The 22,408-nt window shown below is 41.5% G+C and overlaps 1 protein-coding gene across 1 annotated transcript in view; it reads right to left on the bottom strand.

Moving 5' to 3' along the window:
- Window positions 1–14,470, bottom strand: part of LOC122783475 (partitioning defective 3 homolog B-like) — a 137,072-nt gene extending 122,602 nt beyond the window's left edge. The window contains 2 exon segments of the mRNA XM_044048302.1: window positions 6,709–6,810; window positions 13,980–14,470. Of these exon segments, the coding sequence (XP_043904237.1) occupies window positions 6,709–6,810; window positions 13,980–14,102 (225 nt within the window). The 5' untranslated portion in view covers window positions 14,103–14,470.
- Window positions 14,471–22,408: the final 7,938 nt, after the last annotated feature.

Below are 22,408 nucleotides of genomic sequence, written 5' to 3' on the forward strand. Positions count from 1 at the left end.
GTGAACTGACAAATCACTTTGGAGCAGCGCCATCATTCAAAGTCAGAAGCTACGGCAACGGATCGTCTACAGGAATTAAAATTACCAAGTGCAACTTTATGAGAAAACTCAACAAGCGTGCAGGTGAATTAAATACAAAAAAGAAGGATTTATTCTCTAAATCAGCTCAGGGGTTTTTATGTGCGTATAACTTGAACTAATCTTGAATAAATAATCGTTTTTGAATTAAAATCACACCCTTTATAAATCACAGATGTGCAGGATTAGTTTATTCATGTTCTCTCATGTGTTCATGCTTTGTTTTAAATCAAAAACACAGTGAATAATGAACTGAGGCTCGACTTCAGATGAGATGACGTCGCAGATTACAAGATCAGAATTCTGAGGGAAAACGTCGGAAATTCTGGGATTAAAGTCGGAATTCTGAGGGAAAAGAATTATAAGATTATAATCGTGAAGGAAATGGTCAAAATTCTGTCGGAATTCTCAGATAAAAGTGAGAATTATGATGGAAAATGTTGCAATTCTTAGATTAAACACAGAATGCTGAGATTAAAGTTGGAATTCTGAGGGGGGGAAAAGTTGGAATTCTGAGATTAAAGTCAGAATTTCAAGAATACAGACATAATCCTGAATTGTCATCTGTTTTTAGCTGATTTTTCATCTTCTTACATGTGAATATTTTCTGGATTATTTGCTCCACAAACAAAGAAATCATTAAAACTGAATCCTTTTTGGTTTGTGGACAAAAACAACACATTTAGAGCATCATCTTTTCCAGGTTTGGGAAACACCAGTCAACATTTTTCCAACATCTTCAAGTACTCGATTCATTGAGAAAATAATGGACAGATTAAGCGATGATGAAAATGATTGTTAGTTGTGTTTGTTTGTTTGCTTTTGGACAATGAAACACACAAAACAACAACGACCTGCATGGTGCACTCGTGGTCTCATTAACTTTAGCTTTGAGACTTTGATTCTGTTTTTTCACACTAAAATAATTCACTTCCTGTCCCCTGACCTCAGATGAAGCGCGTGTTCTGTTACATCTGCTGATTTTCTTCAATAATCCATTTGCGAGGTGTCAGACGTCGGCCCCTCTGACATGAAGCCGTTCCTTCGGAAACACGGAGCGTAAGAGTTCAGTGAATGGAACGTGATTGCGAGGAGCAGACGAGCTGCTGATTAGCCTCCGACGCTCCGCGACACCCTCGTTTCTCCTCCGTCCAACGCCGCGGAGAACTATACGTTTGATTGGCTTGTTCAGTCGTCACGTCAGCTCGCGCGGCGCCGTGTGAATGGCCGGTGATGAGCATGAGGTTTAAGTGCACTGATTAGAAAAATGTCACAAGCACGGCCGGCCTCATCACATAATCTTCACATTCCAATCATAATCTGTACATCCTCAGCTCACACTCACACTCAGACAGTGTAGTATAAATCAGCCGTACTTCAGCAGCCATTATCTTCCTCCCTTTGTCGACTTAATTGATTTTATTCTTTTCTTTTTTTATCCTCCTCCCCAAAAAGAGAACATTTATTCTATAAGGTTAGCGGCATCGCTGCTGCTGCAGCTGCAGCTCCGCACACGCTGTGCATTCCAGATTAAATTGTCTCAGAACTAAATTAGAATTTCCCAGTAGAATATGGAGCTTTTGTCACAATATGGGATATTTCTGAAAAGTGTAAAAAGGGGTGATGAATATTTGAGACTTCATCAGGAGCTTAGAGGAAACCATGCGGTTGTTACGGAGCCACAGACATGACATGGGGGGAAAAACTCGACTTTGTGGCTACGAAAATAAGTATAAAATACGTATAATGTGCACTAATAATACTACTGATATTAGTAATACTAATAATACTACTAATATTGGTAGTATTATTCCCATGAATTACATTGACAGCTGCGTAAGCAAAAGGGACATGTGAATGTTAGCATGTAGCTTTCGCAGAGCTAATGTTAGCACATGGCACAGAGAGTTTAAAGAAGGCTAATATTTGCAGGTAGCTCACAGAGCTTCAGGAAGGCTAATGTTAGCATGTAGCACACATAGTTTATTGAAGGCCAATGTTAGTGGATAGCGCACAGAACTGAAAGAATGCTAATGTTAGCACGTAACGTACATCGCTTTAAGAACGCTGCCTCCGAGATTAAATAAGGCTAATGTTAGCACATGGCTCAAAGAGATTAAAGAAGGCTAATGTTAGCACACAGGTTCAAGAGCTTCAAGGAGGCAAATGTTAGCACATAGCTACCAGAGCTTCAAGAAGGCTAACGTTAGCACAGAACTCAAAGGGCTACAAGAACGCGAATGTTAGAACATGCCCCAGAGCTGAAATTAGGCTAATGTTAGCACGTAGCTCACAGAGCTTCAAGAACACAAATGTTAGCACATCTCCTATAACTCAGAGGTGAAATTCACCCTGTCATAAGTTGATAAACAATCAAGATCGTCCTCGCTGATTCAAATCTGCAGTCAACATACAGTGGATTACATTAAGTCAGATTAAGTGTGTGTTACCCGCAGATCAGATCACATCACAACTGAGCGGCTGCACAGTGGGATTCAGTCACACACACACACACACACACACACACACACGGTGATTAGATCACATCTCATCAGACTCGACCTTGACTTCGAACCCCCCCACCCCTTCGCTCAAACTCAAACTTGATGGTATTCAATTATCGATACCGCCGACACGCACGCGACGCCCCGTTTGACTGTAATTACATTCAGAGACAAGGACGATTACTCTTTCCAAAAACACGGCTGCCAGGAAGGGAACACGGATATTTCAGCCACTTTACCAAAGACTAACCTAATAACCGCTAAGCTGCTGAAGTTAAGAACACGTTCGCTGTTTTATTTCACACTTTGACTGGAAACTCAAGTCGTTTCCACTGGTTTTGAAGACGCTCACTCTGCCACACCAAACCCCATAGAGAAAAGCAGTGATTTTACGTCACAGCACACAGACGCTGTTGATCCACCGCTGCCTCCGTCGTTAAGTTCTAATACGTTTTTGTGCGACTTCTGAGTTTGAAATTCTCCGTTCAGATTCACCTCAGTGACACAAACCGACCACACGAGGCAGTAGTGGACCAGCAGCTGCTGTGTCCCCGTGAGCTAAAATCGCTGATTTTCTCTATGGGGTTTGGTGTGGGAGAGTTTCTGGCCAAAAAAGGTCGTTTAACAGCAAAGAAAAGGTGAAAATGATATTCTTAAGATCCACTTTCATCAACTTCCCCTTTAACTATAAAAAAATGATTTCACATGTAGCCTAATTAAAAGTGATCACTTTCAGAGTGGTAATTACTCCATGAAAGACACACACTTATTTCTATATGACAGCTTCAATGTTCCAGCCTCACGTCTGACATGGAGGCGGCAGAGATGCATGATGGGAGATGGCCTCGAAATCAAGCGGCTGACATTTCAGAGAACATTTACATTCCGGCAACCAGAGCACGGCACAGGAGGTTCATCAGTGCCTTGTAGGCGTTGTGATTAAGAGAGCTAATTAAAGAGAGATGGAGGAAATCATTCCAGAGGTTTTTTTCCCCCAGTAAATTTCCCATGAAATTAGATTTTTCACTGGCTGCACTGAGGCTTTTTAAACGCGTGTGTTTTTCCCGTCAAAACAAGGTCCGTGCCGGGGGACGACGTGCATGGAACGAGGAGTGACAGTCCACTTAGGACGAGACGTCATGCTCCCCGACTTTAATTCCTATTCTGGATGAGATTTGGCGTGACGGGATTAGGAAAGTCACACGTTTACACTCGCAGTGTGAGAGTGGAGAATCAAGGAGCTTCAGTGTCTTTATGGACAAAGTAGTCACATGATCACACACAGACAGACAGACAGACAGACAGACAGACAGACAGACTCCTGTGTTCTGAGATCCCACAAGAGTGTGAAGGAGACAATGGAAGAAAGAAGGACAGAAGAGGAGAGAAAACAAGGAAAGGAAACAAAAGTTTATTTGGAAGAGTAAGGAAAGGAGAAAGTAAAGGAAATTTGAACAGTTAGGAAAGTAAAATAGAAAAGAAAGTAAATGAGGGAAGTGTGTTTTTGTATCACTGTATTAGGAGCATGCGCTTGTTGTTACACACACACACACACACGGAGTGACCTTTGACCTGCAGTGGTCTCTTTGCGTCTCTGTGGACTCGTGGTCACACGTCAGTCTGCAGTGTCCTGCTCACTCCTTCACATTCATCACTTCATCATTAATATTCATGTGTGTGTGTGTGTGTGTACTGTAATCAAATCACAGACGTCTCCTCATCAACCACCAGTGGTGCTAATCCAGACAGTCACTAATGCTAACATGCTACGCTACTCATCTGTGTGTGTGTAAAAGACGGATAGGTAAACAAACAATATTACACAATATTAAAATAAAAAATAATGCACAATTATGATAGAGGACTAGAGGTTGGAGAAAACTAGTGTGTGTGTGTGTGTAATAACAGACTGAGGCTAACCCTCCACATAAAGAGATGTGTCCTCGCGGCTAAGCTAACCACTGGGCAGACAAATAGCCCGCCATTATCTCTCATTAGCATCCGCGGCTAACAGAGGGCCCACGCTGTGCGACGGCGGAGCGTCACAGCGACTCGCCGCGTGACTGACGGCAGAACAGCGTCGGCCACAATGAGAGGACAAAAACAAACAGATACGTGCTAAAGATGGAGACGGAGAGAATAAAACATCCAGACAAACAAAAGGAAGTGGGGGCTAATCAAAAAATGCCAGGCGCGCTTCATTAATCAGCGAGAGCACGCGCCGTTTGGAAGCTCGCTGATAAGTCAGGTGATTGGCACGGACGTGAACACCGCGCACACCCGTCCTGTTCCCTTTGTTATCTTTTCATCAGCCGCAAAAACAAAAGGGATAAAACGGCTGATGAGGAGGAGGAGGAGAAATATGAAGGTAAATAGTGAACTTCCTGCACGCTGCAGGTTCTACTGGAAAAAGAAGAAGAGCCGGCTGGAAAACAAAGAGAGAGAAGGAATTCTGATCAAATGCCAAAGTGGGATTTCATCTGTGACGCTGCATCATCATCATCATCATCACCATAGAGAGAGAGAGAGAGAGAGAGAGAGAGAGAGAGAGAGACGGGTTCAGGCTTTAGAAAAAGTGAGTCATTAAAGTCTGACAAATAAGATAAAGATCTTGTGATAATAATTCCATCATGTGTCTGATTATTCTTGTTTTGTGGCAAAATAACGTGGATTCAAACACATTCTGGGCTCGACAATCATCACCACCAGTCGATCACAACCTCTACACCTGCGAGTTACTTCTGTATGGTTTGTTTTTAAATTACAATTCATTTTCCATCATAAAGACGTTTTTATAGTCAACTGTACATCATTCAATTTGAACACAAATGCTTTTATTTTGAAATTTGTATTTTTATTTTTAATTTTTTTAATGGACAATGGCTACAACTCACAGTTATTTTCACAATCAATTCATCTGTCGATTATATTCTGGATTAATCGATTATATTCTGGATTAATCTAGCACTGGATTGGTCCAAAACATGTCAGAAAACGATCAAACCCGGAAATGATGACGTTCTGAAATGTTCATTCAAATATGAATGAATGAAATACGAATCCCCGCTCGCCGCATGCCGGTCGGAAATCCCGAGTTCCGACCACAAATGGAACGCAGCGTGTTCTTTCTCTAGTTAAGAGAAATACCTAATAATATCCAAGCGTGTTGCTGTAAGCGTAAAAACATGGCGGTGCAAATTGGCCGCCTCAGTCGCGCAGACCCTGCTCGTGATGTAAAGGTGAATGTGTATAGTTTATATTTATTTTACCTTCAGTTTCATCTCCACACACACACACACACACACACACTGTACACGCTCTGCTACATGTCCTTGTTGACTAAGTGTTAGTAATTCATCATGAGCCCCGGCACCGCGTTTATGAATATGGATTTGGGGCAGCTAATTAGCATATCTCTGGAATTCATTAAGGGAAATTATCAAAAGGGAATGTAATGGGGTCACGTTCCCTCTCTGATTTGTACTGTATGAGGTACTAACAGAACACTCACTTCAGAAGTGTTTGTCACTTTATCTCAGTGTAAGACAAAGGTTTCTACACCGCTCACTCTCCCACACCAAACCCCATAGAGAAAATCAGTCTTTTTAGCTCACAGGGACACAGGAGCTGCCGGTCCACTGCTGCCTCGTGTGGTCAGTTTGTGTCACTGAGGTGAATCTGAATGAAGCGTTCCAAATGCAGAAGTCACACAACAACACACCTGGACTCACTGATGGAGGCAGCAGTGGATCGACAACTCCTGTGTGCTGTTGTATGCGGTGATGTTAAAATCCCTGATTTTCTCTATGGGGTTTGGTGTGGAAGAGTGAGGCTGTTTTTTTTAGTTGGTAAAGGATGAAAAAGTGTCAAACACATTCTTTCTAATTCAGAGAGACACCACAGTCACCCTTAAGAGTGACAAGATAACCAAGGTGGATTTAGGAACTCCTTGTTTCTTCGATGTTCTGACATCCTGCCAGGTTTGAGACTTTAGAGAAGAGTCAAAACAAATCTACAAAGCAGACTCTGAGCCGGGATAAAAGTGACACACACATCCTGCTGCAGTTTACTGTCCCTCATACTTTAAAACACCCGATTTACATAAACCAAGACGAATGGCCCTCACCTTGTCTCTGTCCTCCACGAGATCACTCAGCAGGTCGTCCATGTCCAGGATTCCTCCCTCAGCATATTCCAAGTGGTGTGTTTTCACAGCAGGATCTCCATGCTAAACACAAACAAACTCGAGTTAGCATCTCAGCTCGGACTTTCAAATCTATATTATCTAAATTGAAACAATAAGATGAGATCAGCGTGTGGATGAGCGTTTAAATCGAGGGATGGCACGATACCACTTTTCTGATACGATACCACATATGTACCGACATAGCCACTAAAACTAACTTGAGTAAAACAACTATAATTTTACATCTTTATCAAGAAATAATAAATTAGAAAATTCATGCATAACAATAATATTTATATTTTAGCATTAAAAATATCATTTTGGTTAAAGCGCTTCTACATACTGATGTAAAAATCATTTAAAAAATGACACTGATAATTATCAATGCTGTTTTTTTAGGGCAACTGTGGCTTCGGGTGGTGTCGCTTATCGGAACCTTGGATAATGTATACTGCATCTCTACATTTTAAAACATATACTGCAAGGTCTTAATCGTAATAATAATTTTAAAATAAATCAATCAATAAATTGTGGGACCCAAAAAACATTTCCCGCGACCCATATGCGGGTCCCGACCCTCACTTTGGGAACCCCTGGTTTTACAGAAGAACAAGCGCCTGTTTGTTTGTAACAGACGTATTTGAGAGTGAGGTGAAGGAACTTTTCCAGTTTGTCAGGAGCCGTGTTGACGACGATGATGATGATGATGATGATGGGCACATTCCACACTGGTTACACACTCAGTGTGACGTTTGTTACGTGAGGACAGTAAATGTTTTTTATCTGGTAACATACTTAACACGAGGCCGTTACATCACTGTAAACCTCAGACATGAACGGATGAATTCTTACTCGACTGTGTCCAAACATGAATTATTGAGAGTGTTTGCCTTTTGTTGACGTGGGAGACAAAAAACACAAGAAACGCACGTTTGAAAATGATCATTTTCTGCTTTGTTGTCGCATCACTTGTCCCATTGTTTTCTATAAATGCAAAACAACGACTCTATATATACACACACTGTATGTTGGTACGTGTGCATAAGGATAAATATCATTATTATGGTACACTGACTTCATAATCTAGAACATTTGATGGCGTCTGCTTCTTGCGGTTGATTCTGGGTGGACTGAACCTTTAAAAGTTGACATATTTAGTGGTATTTTTGTGGAATCAGCCTTTAAAATCATGTGCAGCTGGTTGCACAAGCCCTCCCGCACACCTGTTTCTCAATGTCCAAAACTGGTGAAAAACCGAGAAAGCAGCGTGTTTTAAAGTTGTCGTATTTCAAGAAGAGTTGATGATACAGATTAGATTTTTGGTCTGTGAGCGTCAGGAGGCTTTCAGCAGCTGCCACATTTAGATTTGTGAAAAACGGGCGTGAATTGACCGATAAATCACAGTTTTAAAATCACCCTCGTCTTCATTTTTAAAACAAAGCTCCACAGCTGCGTTTTAACATGGGAGTCAATGGGAGGTTTGAGCAGAACTCTCTGAGCTTTTAGGTGATTTCAAGAAAAACTGCAAGTCATATGAAAATGAAAACAACACACAGGGTTAGACGACAACCATAGCAACATTTTTATGTAAAAATTGTCTGTGTAGGTTGGAAACTGTGGGCAGCAGAGGAGTTTGTTTAGAGATGTTTGTGATTCTTTTCCCAGACCTCAGCTAGAGCGTGCTACTCTAATGGCACAATACACACTCATTATAAGAAAAGTACAAAACTTAAACTGCGATCGTTTGAAAATAAAGTTTCAACCACGTCTCTACGTTAAAGTGTGACGACACTGTGACGCTCTAAATTGGTCTGGATTGAAATTGTTTTTTCGACTGTTTCCCCATTCGTGTGTATGTGGAAATTCTTTGCAGTTTTTCGCAATTTCTGTCGCAATGGTTACTCGAAGCGCTTCGAAAAGTCATAGCACGCCATTCCCGATGAAACCACACGTTTTGATATGGGATGTGTGGAGTTTTTTTTCCTCAAAACTGCAGGATGAGAACTCTAGGGAGTTCTCGTTGATGTGTATTGCTAAAGCAGGCACTCTAATAATCTGAATTATAACCGTAATCCAATCATCCGGCGCCTCCAGATTCCCACTGTGAGTCTAGACAGAAGACAGTGCTATATTTAGGGTGTTTATGTGTGTGGGACAGAGATGATGAAACCGGTGGCGGCGCCTGGAAAACCTGGCCTGGGAAAACCGGTCCGACCTGAATGACCGCCAGCATTCCTGAACGCCGTGAGAGTGGAAGAGCGTCGTCGGCAGCAACAACAAACAGCGCGGCAGAGAAGGGCAGGGCAGCATCACACTTGTTTTAATTCACTGTGGCGGCGGATTATTAGAGCACAGTGTTAATTAGGCCCGAGATTAAGCTCTCACACGACGGCGTTCCCCGCGAGCGTGTGCGGCGAAAAGAATCCATGAAAACAAACAACAGGGAAGCATCGTGTTTGGATCAAAAGCAGCTCGAGTCAATACGGAGAATGAGCGTGACAGTTAGAGGAGGAAATTCCCGGCGACGAGATTAAGTCCCCGAGCGTTTACTCCAAGCACCGCGGTGACAGCGGCGGCTATTTCACGCTCTCATCCTCACAAGGATGTGTAATTACACAGTGGTGTGGATTGAGCCGTGACGGTAAAATAAAAAAAAAAGTGGAGTGGATGAGAAGGAAGACGCCTCGACCTTTGAACTCGCCCGCGTTCTCCCGTTAATCTGCGGCTAAAAATGACTCTCTAATAACATATTAACTGAAATAAATGCAATTACATCCGTGACAGGTACTCACTATCTGTCTGCCCCCATTCTTCACATGTGATGAACTAAGAACTTGTGAAATAAACTCACAGACACGAGAATCTTCATCATCAGTCGTGTCTGTGATAATCACCATACTGGCATTAAAAGCAGCAAAGAAAATGTAGAATATTTAAGTTAGGGCTGAAACAATTACCCAATTAATCAATGATTGAACCATTTTGATGATCAATTCATCACTTTGAGTGTTTTTTAAAGAATAAAAACAGGTTTCTGTGATTTCTCAGCTTCTTAAATGTGAATATTTTCTGGTTTTTTTTGCTTCAAAAAAACAAAGAAATCATTAAAACAGATGAATTTTGGTTTGTGGACCAAACAAGACATTTGAGAACATCATTTTCCAGGTTTGATCAAAGTTTTCGTCATTTTCTGACAATTTACCGACGAGAAAATAATAAAAGTTAGTTGCAGCCCGACTAACCAATAGTTTATTAATTTATTATTTTCTCGATTCATATTTTCGAATCACTCGAAAGTAATGGATTAATTGTCGTAGTTCTACCAAAAATATTCAGCTTATTGTCATAAAAGGAGTAAAGAACCTGACCCCTAGTGGTGAGATTGACTCACATGCTCTGACTGGTTTGTCCTTTCAGGCTGCCGTAGAAAAACAAGATGACCCTGACATAAAAGTCTTATTCTATTTTAAAGTTCTTATAAACTCACCTAATATTTATACTTTTTTAAAAAACATTTATAAAAAGTATTTGTTGTTTCTTGGAGACAAAGTGTGACAAATATTTGTTTTGGCACGGCCCTGACAGACAATTTATTATTCTTTTTGTTTTATTTTACATCCCTGTGGACGAAGAACAAAACTTAAAGACATGACAGATGGGAACTAAGATGTGATTTTTTATTTATTTTTTTTTTCCTCCAATAACTAATAAAACTTCACACCCGAGGTGCAAATCTTGACACAACCTCCACAATCTTATACTTTCAGGAGAACAAAGCTCCAATTATATGGAAAAATATTTGATTTAAAAAAGAAAAAAAATCACACAGTATAATGAGACGCGACTGTGTGTGTGTGTGTGCGCGCGCGCGTTAGCTTTCATCGCTAACAGACGCGATGAAAGCTGCTGAATGTGTCGACTCACAGCTGAGATCACATTAAAATAAACTGCTAATTAGGAAGGTCTGCAGCTAGCGTAAACACACACACACACACACACACTGGTCTGTGTCCCCGCTGACAGCGGTTAGCGTGACAGCGTTAGCGTGGGCAGTAAGTGGACAGTGCTGGCAGGAGCAACCGCTCACATCTCTTTAATTCTGTCTCTCTGGCACTTTCACAACTGGACCGTCCTCCATGAGGACAGGCCAGCGGCAGACTGCTGAGTCACTGTCCAAGCAGCAGCTACGCCGAGTCACTGTCCAGCAGCAGCAGCGGCGACGGCGGCGGCGGCTAATTAACACGCTCTGTGGAAAAAAGCAATCAAGGCCTCGACGCTCTCCTGATCACGGGCTCGCAGCTCGCCAACTTCAGCTACTTCTACACTTTAGGACGGTTTTATGTCAAAGTAAAAGCTGAATTATGCAGGGTTTTTATTGTCAGAACCCTGTAACATGTTTATGCGCATGTTTAAAGTCAGATTTTAGGTTAGTTTAATAGTTTTTCATGTCATGTACACATGTTAGTCTGACTCGTCTTTGTCCAACTAGTCTCAGTCCAACTAGTCTTTGTCTTATGCAGTTAAACACACATAAGGCAATAATTCAGTTTTCTAAATGTCATGTAAACACATTAGTCCGACTCGGCTTAGTCCGACTCGGCTTAGTCCGACTCGGCTTAGTCCTGGCAACAGCCTTGCAACATTCCGCTTTAAATTTAAACACATCAACTAAAACAACTCCGATTTCCGACTACAAATGGAACACGAGTGATGTTTCTAGGCGACAGACGTTACAGTCTGGAGCTTTAAAATAATCATGACATTTATTTTGAAGTGCCACAAGGGGGAGCTGTATTTTTACAGTCATTCCAGGACCTCGTGATTTAAAATGTGTAGCTTTAGCAACATGTTTTTTAAGTCATGCTACATTTTGTAACTTGTGTTGGTAAGTTTCAGTCGTTTAAGTCACATTATTGACATATTTAACAGTGTTTTGGTAACACTAGGGATGGTTTTTTTGATGTTTGTAACTTCAGTTCATCTATAAACCTGACGTAGAAGTAAAAACTGACCAAAGAAGACTCCGCAGAATCTAAATAGCAGATGTTTATCATGAACGGCAATGATTTTGGTGAGGAAATGTGAGTATATCGGCCCGTGCCTTGCAGGATCTTGATGAGAATGATGATGATGGAGAGAGTTTGTGGCTCTGTCAGTCAGTGAAGCAGAGACATAACAGCTCAGTGGACACTGAGCGAGATTAGCTCCACTGTGCGTCTCTGAATCCAGGTGTCTTACATGAGCGGAGGCGATCCATTGAGCCGTCCAATCACCCGGCGGGGACGCTGCCGAGCTCACCTCAGAGGAGGCAGGAGGCTGAGGGGAGAAGCAGCCGACCGATAAGAACCACAACCTGTCACCAATCCTAATCCGCAATCACTCACAGGACAAAGCCTCCTGTCGGCCGCTGCGCGTCCACAACCGCGGGACATCGAACAGTAAACTTCCACCTGCCCGCCGAGATACCGGGGCTTAAACTGGGAGCCATTGTGGAGACGGACAGCTGAGGCTGCTGCCAAAAAACACTCACACTCACGGCCGAGACAAAGACACACATTAGCGCGCTATCGCGGCGCGACAGCGTGCAACTCACGCCGCTGCTGATTAATAAAAGGCCAACCTTGGCAGAATGATTAATGTGCAACATCAGCAAACACAGACAGAGAGAGAAAGAAAACACCAGTGGTTCCTCAGTGTGTGTGTGTGTGTGTGTGTGTGTGTGTGTGTGTGTGTGTGTGTGTGTGTGTGTGAGATAGCATCTGTTTGGAGCGTCCACTGCACGCTAAGCAGGAATCCTGGGACGCGTGCTGTGTTTACAGAGGTTTAGACGTCCGTCACAACAGGTCGTCGTGTCCAGGAGTGCCAAAATGTGCTGTTGCTGCACTGCATTGTGGGTCTATGACATCTAAAGAACATGTTTGGTTGGGTTTTTTTTACTAAATACTTCAGTTTATAAACGGCTCACTCTCCCACACCAGACCCCATTGAGAAAATCAGCGTTTTTAGCTCGCAGGGACAACTGGTGTGCTGCTGCCTCGTGTGGTCAGTTTGTGTCACTGAGATAGAGTCAAACAAATCATTTTGAAAGCCAAAGTCACATGACAACACGTTTGAATTTACTGATGGAGGCAGCAGTGGATCAACATGCTCCTTGTCCCTGTGATGTAAAATTGGTGATTTTCTCTATGGGGTTTGGTGTGGGAGTGGTTTCAGAAAGCGACGCAAACTTCACTTTAGAGCAGAAAACAATGTCAAACAGTGAGAAAAAGGGTCATTTTTATATTGTGAGAAATAAATTATAACAATAACAAATAAATTCTTACAATAATGAGGTTATATGAAAAGAGCCTTCAGCTAAGTGGCTAAAATCTATTTAATCTATTTATATAAACCTGTACTGTCACTTTAAATGTGAAACCTAGTCATAATACAGGTTTTAAAATGTTAAAAAATTTGATTAATCCAGTGGTTCCCAAAGACAGGGTCAGGACAAACAGGTGGGTCACTGGAGAATTTTTCTGGGTCATAAAAAAAACAAATGTTTTGAAGCCTTTTACTTAATATTTATTTAAAAAAAAACAAGCATGAACTAAACATGCGTTTACTTTATGAAACATATGATGTTTGTGGGTAAAATAGTTGAGAAAAATAGTCATACACAATTTATGAGGTGAATCGGGTTGTGATTTTTTATAAAAGTTAGGGAAATGCTGATTTAATCATTTTGAAACGACAAAAAAAGTAAAATGAAGAAACTACAAAACCAAAATAAAGCATTTTAATAGTCATACATGTAAGAAAATGGGTCAAAACCATTGGATGGGTCATGTTTTTGACGCCACAGCACTTTTATCATGTTTTATCTTTAGATCTTTACATAAAACATCCATAAAATGAAGCTGTGATTCATTAAATCTCTGATTTACTTCAACTCAAACCAACATTAGTCGTTTAATGATACACAGCATGTTGCTGAAATGTTAAACATTGAAGTTGTTTTCAGTTTCAAATTCAAACCATGATTTGAAAACGTAACCTGGCGCGTGAAGGCGTGTCACGTGACCACAGCAGCCATGTTGCCTACCTTTGCTCATGAAAATGTCAAGAATGATTGGAATGGACTTTTATACTTTATTTGTGTTTTTGTATTGATCATAATGAGACTTTTTAAGTAAACAAATGTGTGTGTGTGTGTGTGTGTGTGTGGTCACCTGTACGTGCTCGAGAATCCTCCGGTACCGGCGCGTGGCTTGGTCGCTTAGATCGCGTACGGTCCAGGTGGTTTTACAGGGAACCACAACCGCGGTGTCCCCGAAGGTTACCGTCACCTTCATACCGAAGACCGCGGCCAACAAATATCACCGAGCGCGGTTTTAATCCACAGTTTGAGGCGATTGTCCACGAGATTGTCACCTGTGTGTGTCCTCACCTGTGCCTGCGAGCGCGTGCGCGCGCGTATGTGTGTGTGTGTGTGTGTGTGTGTAGCAGCAGCAGCAGGTGTCAGTGATTCACTGCTTCCTCTTCTTCAGCCACAAACCGCGCAGTAAAAGCCGGTAAAAACATGGCAAAGTCGCGGTGAAGTTGCCGTTAAATTGGTGTAAACGCGGTCGCCGACGCCGCAGAAGTGACAGGTGACGACGAGCTGACGATTATAATCCCAAACAACAACAAACGCACCCACTCACACACACACACACACATAGAGCGCGCGAGAGAGAGAGAACCCGGAAGAAATCACAGCGACAGCAGCTGCACGAGCGCAGACTTTCCAGGAAACACTGTTACTACTGTAACTTTAATCAGAATCATAACATGACATTATCATATTAAAATTGTACTCATTTAAATTAAAAAAAATAATCATAATTAAAAATGAAAGAATAATCTAATAAAATAATAATACAATTAAACTAAATAATAATTATTAAATAAAAAATAATGGAATATAATTAATAATACAGTTACATGTATTTTAATATGAATCATTCAATTAAATAAAAACATTTATTTCAATTAATAAAATGAAATATTAAACTTTTATTAATTTAAATAACATGTATTATTGTAATAATAACAATAATAATAATAATAACAATAATAATAGTAAAGAAATAACAATACAGCATAAATAATAATTATGTTTAATTAAAAAAATACAATTCAATTAAATAATTATTATTTAATAAAAACTAAATTAAATAATAATACATTAAGTTTAATTTTATATTAATAAATAACATTTATTTAAATCACTAAAATTTAATAATTTCTCTTCATCTTATCCGGGGTCGGGTCGCGGGAAAACAATTTAATATTGTTTTTTACTAATTTGAATAAAATGTAATAATGATAATAAAACTACAAAAAATATATATTTTAAAAGGGAAAATAAAAATACTTAATCTCATACTTACATATGTGCTGCTATTGCTACTTCAAGAATAAAATTAAAACTTTATAAAAAAAACATTTAAAACTGCACTGCCTTTACTGTGATCATTTCAAATAATAATAATTAAATCAACTTGAAATAATAAATTAAATATGTTTTAATACTGCCATTGCTTTTTTAATAATGCACATAAATAAAACACAGTTTTTGAAATATACAGTGAAACATGAGAAAAATAAAGGAATGTAAAGTTACATGAAAAAGCAGTGAAGGTACATTTATTTCATCACTGAATCATTCATTAAAAAATAAAAATAATATTTTACATCCTGACATTAATCCTCCTCTGTCACAAACACACACACACATAATTACCTCATTATTATTGTGTGTCATTTTCTGTCATCAGGTGTGTTTGTGAAATGGCCTTTTAGGGATTTTAATGGACTCTCACACACACACACACACACACACACACACACACACACACACACACACACACTCCACTCAACAAATGACAAAGCCATCATCACGGCTGATGGAGTCATAATTGGGACGAGTAATTATTTCCCCAGTTTTTCATGTGAAAATGGGGAAAAGAGAACAATGAAGAGTCAGCGTCGCCATGGCAACCAGAGAAATAACAAAGAAACAAAGCCATTATTCTGCAGAAGCACAGAAACAGATACTTTGTGTCGTGTTTTTGTTCATTTGAAATCATTTTATTTAAGTGGAAGTAATGTTTGTGTGTCAATAACAACTTTTTGAAAAATCGTAACATCTTTTGTTAAATTAAGTCATTTTTTTGTATAATTAGCAACATGTTTCTTGTAATATCACACAATTTTAATATGTAATATTGCAACATGAAGAGCAAGTTTTCGTGCCATTTGTCATCCTGTATGTTCAGTTTTGTTCAAATGAAAACATCCCGTCAGAAACATAATCTCTGAACAAATATCTCAAATTAAAGCTGCTGCTGCTGAAGCTTTTCTGTTTGTCCAAGGTGGCTTCTCCTTTCTGCCACAGTTCCTGTTTATGTTTGAGGCACAACAGAAATATGACGGTGTGAAACATCACTGTGTCACATGTGACAGGAGTCAGGACACATATGGAGGATATGGCTCCGCGCCGTCACGGTGAAACTCAGATTCTATCTGTTTAAGAAAGGAGGACAAGTTTGACAACAACAGCAGCAGCAGCAGCAGCAGCAGCAGCAGCGGCAGCAGCAGCGGCAGCAGCAGTGACTCTGCCGTGTTTGCACAACAGCATTGCTGCTGCCGTCAGTTGTCGACTCAATGGCTCCATTCATACCTGACATGATCATGCCATGCTGATTAGAATGTGTCCAAATGGTCAAATCTCACTTTCCTGCATCCACAAATTTGCAAAAAAAAATAAAAAAATAAAAACTATCAAGTCAAAAACTAAATTTGAACTACTTAACAAAAGTCTCACCTGAAAAAAAGACGTTTTTGTTGCTTTATTTTGCTCATTTTCTCGCTGGCAACAAAGGTTTGTGTCACCTTTTTAAAACCGCTCACTCTCCCACACCAAATCCCATCGAGAAAATCAACAATTTTACATTCACAGTGGACAGGAAGTTGTCGATCCACTGCTGCCTCCATCACTACGTTAAAATGTGTTCTTTTGTGAATTCGGGGTGTGACATATTGTGTTTCGATTAACCTCAGTGACACAAACTCACCACACGAGGCAGCAGTAGACCAGCAGCTCCTGTGTCCCCGTGAGCTAAAATGGCTGATTTTCTCTATGGGGTTTGGTGTGGGAGAGCGAGAGGTTTAGTTTCTGGACAGAAAAACCAGTTCAACGACAAAATGTGGTGGAAAATCTAATCTTGAGATATTGTATCCTGTATTTTATGATGTTGGGTGGATTTGAGAGGATATAAAGGGCCTGTGACGTCACACTTCCTCTATTCACCACACCCTCGTGCAAAAAGTAGAAGTAGGAGATTTTACGCATTCCTGCAATTTGTCAGAATGTAGGCTGTTTTTTTAAACGATTACAGTTTGTCTTGAACACTCTATCAAACTGATTTTTAAGGACTTTTTTTGTCCTTGCATGGGAGTAAGTACGGCGCGCTCGCCAAAGTGCTGGCCGTCAATAAAAGCCAAGTGATGCTTTTTGTTGTTTTGTTCGTCTGCGAGTGCAATTTACAGGGTCGGCTTGTGCGGGTCGATGGCGGTGTTGATTTGCTTTCAGTCTTCCAGCGTTGCCCCCTCTTTCTAAAGAGCAAAATTGACATGTTCTCAGCAGCAGTTGCCACCACCCCTGTGTTTTAGCTCAGTGTGAGACTGAAGCCGGTCAATCGCTGAGACTTGCTTCACTTCCTGCTGAGCTGCTTACAATTACAGGCCCCCGAAAATCAGTGGCAAAGGATTACTTACTATGAAAACCTGTGTGTGTGTGTGTGTGTGTGTCACAGAAAGTGTTCACAATCACAAAAAATATGACTTTCACTCAGTGTAAGGATTTCATTTCAGAGCTCAGGTGTAATGTTCATTTCCTTTGTGCGACACAGCTGAAGAAAAGCTCCAATCGAAGAGCTGCAGGCGCTTTAGCGCTGAATTACAAGAGTCGCCGACAAGTCGCCTGAAATTGGAGCGCGGAATCGCCGCAGTTCCTCGCGGCCGCCATCACGAGCCGTGATCTACGGACACGCCGCGGCGGTTGTTACGCTGCTGTAACTTCTCAAAGTCCAACTTCCTCTTTCCGGGGAGTCGGCGGTGGATTTTAAGGAGAAGTGCGGATTGAAATGTAAGAGGAAGAGGAAGTTCTTCAAACGATTTGTATTATGGAGAACAATATTCACGGCTCAGACACAGAGAGGACATTCAGTGTTGTTATTGTCAAAACATCGAGTCTGATAAAGTCTATGACATCATAAGAATATGTTTACCTCTTTATTTCATCTTCAAACAGTCTTTTCTGAGTGGAAACTGAAGTTTGTCAACCGCACACCAAACCCCATAGAGAAAACGAGGGATTTAAGCTCTCGGGGACACAGGAGCTGCTGGTCTGGTGCTGCCTCGTGTGGTCACTTTGTGTCACTGAGGTTCATCCATACAAAATATTTCACGCCAGAATACACAAAGTAACACAGATGAACGCACTGGTGGAGGCAGCAGTGGATCAACCAGCCCTGTGTGCCGTCAATGTAAAATCGTTGCTTTTCTCTATGGGGTTTGGTGTGGGAGAGTGAGCGGTTTTAAAAAGTGACACAAACGTCAGAACACGTCGCCTCATGACGAGGGAAACGTGACAAACATGTGCTTAAGATGTTGTCGACTTAAATATTAGATTTTATTGGCTGAGCCTTTTGTTAAGTAAGCAAAAAAAAAATCCCATTTAAAGAATTAAAATACTACAGCGAAACCTTTGGAAAGGCAACACAATGAACACCCTTCAAAATAAGAGTGTGGGACGTGCACGATATAAACAGTACAGCGTGTACCGTATGTCGCAATCCTTTATTAAACGTGTAGATATTTGAGGAAGCATCATCTCTCTCTCATGATTGAACTCGACAGGAAAGGTGCCGCCGCGGCGCCAGAGGCTCAGACTCCGCCACGCGTGAGTCTATTTTTCCTCTTAATCACTTCCTTTCAGAGCGTCTAAATCTTAAATTGGAGATGTGAGTTATTATATCGCGGCAGAGAGAGAGAGAGAGAGAGAGAAAGCTGAGCTACAGGTGATCGCACAGTCGGAGGTGAAGGATGTGGATTCGTCAATTAGTCGTCATACTTTCACACTCCTTTCGCGGAAGACACATATTTCCTCACGTCTCCTCTCTGAGGAAGTCATTGCAGCTCCGACTGTTGCACACACCTAATTAGACTGATTAGATTTTTTTCTCGGCTGAAACCTGGAGTTTAACAAGACACGGATCTCACCCTTTGCACCATGATGGGTGAGAATTAGACTTACAGGCAGCAGCAGCAGCAGCAGCAGCAGCGCGCACACACACACACACACGTCTCTTAATGGATCAAATTAGCGCTCTGGCACATAAACCCTGTTCTATCACCCCCTCACTCTTCCTCTCATCGTTTTCCTCTCCTCACTTTCTCTCTCTGTGGGTAATTAAAAACTACACTGAGACAAAAGTTGCTTTAGTCAAAGTTTACTGTGCTGTGCCAGTCGCCGCTGCCTGGAAACTATGGCAACCAGGGGTGCGCACACACACACACACACACACACACACACTCACACACACACCTCGCTCTCCGCCTAATCACAGCGAGCATAAGCGAGGCGAAGGCGGCAGAACATTGATTTGGACAATTATGGAGCTACGTTAGCAACAAACGCAAACAAGGCAGTGTTATTCTGGGAGAGGTGGGCGGGTCAGGCTCAAGTGCTAATAGGGGAAATGAAGGAGAGGAGGAGGCAGGAAACAAGGGGAGGTCACAAATATGAAGTGTTTGGTTTGTGTTTTTCATCTTTAGACAGATTTTTCGGACTGGAAACGGAAGTTCACTCTCTCACACCAAACCCCATAGAGAAAATCAGTGATTTAAACTTGCAGGGACACAGGAGCTGCTGGTCCACTGCTGCCTCGCGTGGTCACTTTGTGTCACTGACATAAGTCAAAACAAAGGAAATAAATAATACATTTTAATTTAGTGATGGACGCAGCAGTGGATCAACACTTACTGTGATGATGATGATGATGTTAAATCGCTGATTTTCTCTATGGGGTTTGGTGTGAGGAAAACAAACTTTAATTTTCATGATGAACTCTTACTTTTATCCATGTTTTATGGCTTTTATTTATTGTGTATTTTATTTATTTGATTGTATTTTATTTATTTACAACTCCATTTGATAAAACCCTGATTTTTTTAAATTATTCATTCTTTTTTTTAATAGACAAGCTTTTTTTTTATTTTTGTGTGTGTCGTGTATTGCAAATGCTGCGCGTTGCCATGCCAACGGTAACTGCAGACGGCAGCATGTGATTGGACGCGGGCCTGACAGGAGGTTGCGAGTTAAAGAGTGGTGTGTGAGTGGTTTCTGTTACGGGCTGTGATGACAAGCCGTCCACCAAACACACTCCATTAAGTTATGCTAATGGTCTAATTGCAAAAGCGTGGCAGTCCTGCCTCATCACTTAACCCCGGGGAACACGTTTAAGGGGTTCTGTAGCAGTCAGTACAGTGTGTGTTTGTCACTGGGCTGAGGATGAGGAGGAGAGAAGCTGGCAGGGAGGTGCTCGCGTGTTCACGACGAAAAGAGAGATGAAAATGAACCCCTCTGCCAATCAAAAACCCAATTATCCTCCTCAATCAGCAGTGGAGAGACACAAAGAGCTGCTTTCATACAATGGATCACCGGGTCTAGACCAGAACAATTACTGCATAATTAGTTCATCACACAGTCCCGGGGTTGATCCAGCTTCTGTTTGCATCTCACTGAAGTTCAACACCGTTGAGACAGGGTGTAGATCAAAGAAATGGCCGAAGCATCACATGAAAATACTCAACTTCCTCAAGACTCAAGAAGAACAGTCACTGAACTGCTGAACCAAAGCAGTAAGAAAGAAGAAATAGAAAGTAACACACTAACACATCTCACCTGTCGAGTCACAGAATCAGAGGACAACAAATGATTGAACATAAACGGGAGAGTCAGAGTAACTGGATACCCTAACCCTACAAAGTCTGAAGATTAAGCGATCAATCTTGCCGGATTAAAAGCAAGACGTCATCATACTTGTGAATCCAAAACAGTTCCGAAATCTACTGATAACAAACACAAGACAAATCATTCTAATGACACCAGAGTTACACCAGAAACAACTGCTTCACAAGTGTTTGTGTCGGGGGTAAAACCAAGTGACGGCACGGAAAACCACGTGACTGACACCAAATTGAGTTGAGAAGAAGTTATCGGCAGAATCTCAACACCGATTGGTCTCGTTCGCACAGTTCGTGTCACGTGACCTGGCCGACACAATTCTACTCTGCTCTGCTCGTGTCTGTGAACCCGTGTCAAGAAAAAGGTTTGCAACATGCTTCATCTGCTGCGCTCTGCTCACTGTATACGCTGACGATGGTCTGTGTTATGTCAGTGACTCCCAAAAACTGGGCCCATCTAAGGTTTTTGAAAATAAATCTCTATGTTTTTCATTTTCAGTTTTGTAATGATGTAAAATGTGTGCGACAGGTTTAAATGACGTGTTATTTTTCATGTATCTGACCTCGTGGAGCAGGTGACACCGCGTTTGTTGATCCGCCGAATTAACGCCTGGAACGTAGCCTCTTTCTTCTTATCAATGTCACGCTCATTTTATTTATTGGGACATTTTGCGCGGCCTAACATTTCACCGCGTGCGCTCAATGTTCATTCATTCATTTTATGACACAATGACAGTTTGAACCTCTTTCTGCGTCAGTGAAGAAGCTTCTCCCGACTTTTCCGTGGCGCGTGATTGCGAGACTGAGCGTTATTCAGTGATCCTGCAGCTCGCCGACGCTTGTGAAAGGAGCCGTGATCGATGACGATGAGGAGGAGGAGGAAGGAGGAGGGAGGAGGAGGAAGGAGGAGGAGGAAGTGGCCTGGACTTGTCGCGGGGAAAGCGCCACGCTGGGTTTCTTTTCAGAATCCAGACTCGATCAATTTGTGTGTGAGAGGAAAAGGCAGCGTGCGAGCTTTCTGCAGACTGTGAATAGACTGTGATTGTCTGTGATACAAAGGGAGCGCGGCGCAGGTAATGACTGTGTGCTGCGGGTGTTTCTGACAGACACCACCCAGCAGCAGCTTCACAGCTACAGGCACCTCCATTTGATTTTTGGATAACTGTTGCTATGGAGACGGTGCCATTCGATGGCACCCTGCTTTTTAGTGAGTGGGGGTTGATTTACATACAGTACTTTTCCCTGATTCTGAAGGAAAAGTCATATTTAATCCCAAATAACCTCCTGTACTCAAGCTTATTTGAAGGAGCAGCGATTACGTTACACTCAGTGGGCGTGGCGCACTGAAAATAAACAGTAATTCACATTTTATCACACATTATTATACACACTTTCTTAAAGAAATGATCAGGTATGTGAGATTTCTTTCACCAGTTCTTGTGCTGTGACATTTTGCAGCCTTAAAGAAGTGAAAATGCTGCCGAGTCTTGTCTTAAAACCTTTTTAACCATGTTTTCTCTCGAGTGTTGCCCTCAGTAAATTGTCTAAACTGAAGTTAACCACAATTTAACCACAATTCAGAGCC

Source organism: Solea senegalensis, linkage group LG2 (assembly GCF_019176455.1).
Source record: "Solea senegalensis isolate Sse05_10M linkage group LG2, IFAPA_SoseM_1, whole genome shotgun sequence".
Classification (NCBI taxonomy): Eukaryota; Metazoa; Chordata; class Actinopteri; order Pleuronectiformes; family Soleidae; genus Solea; species Solea senegalensis.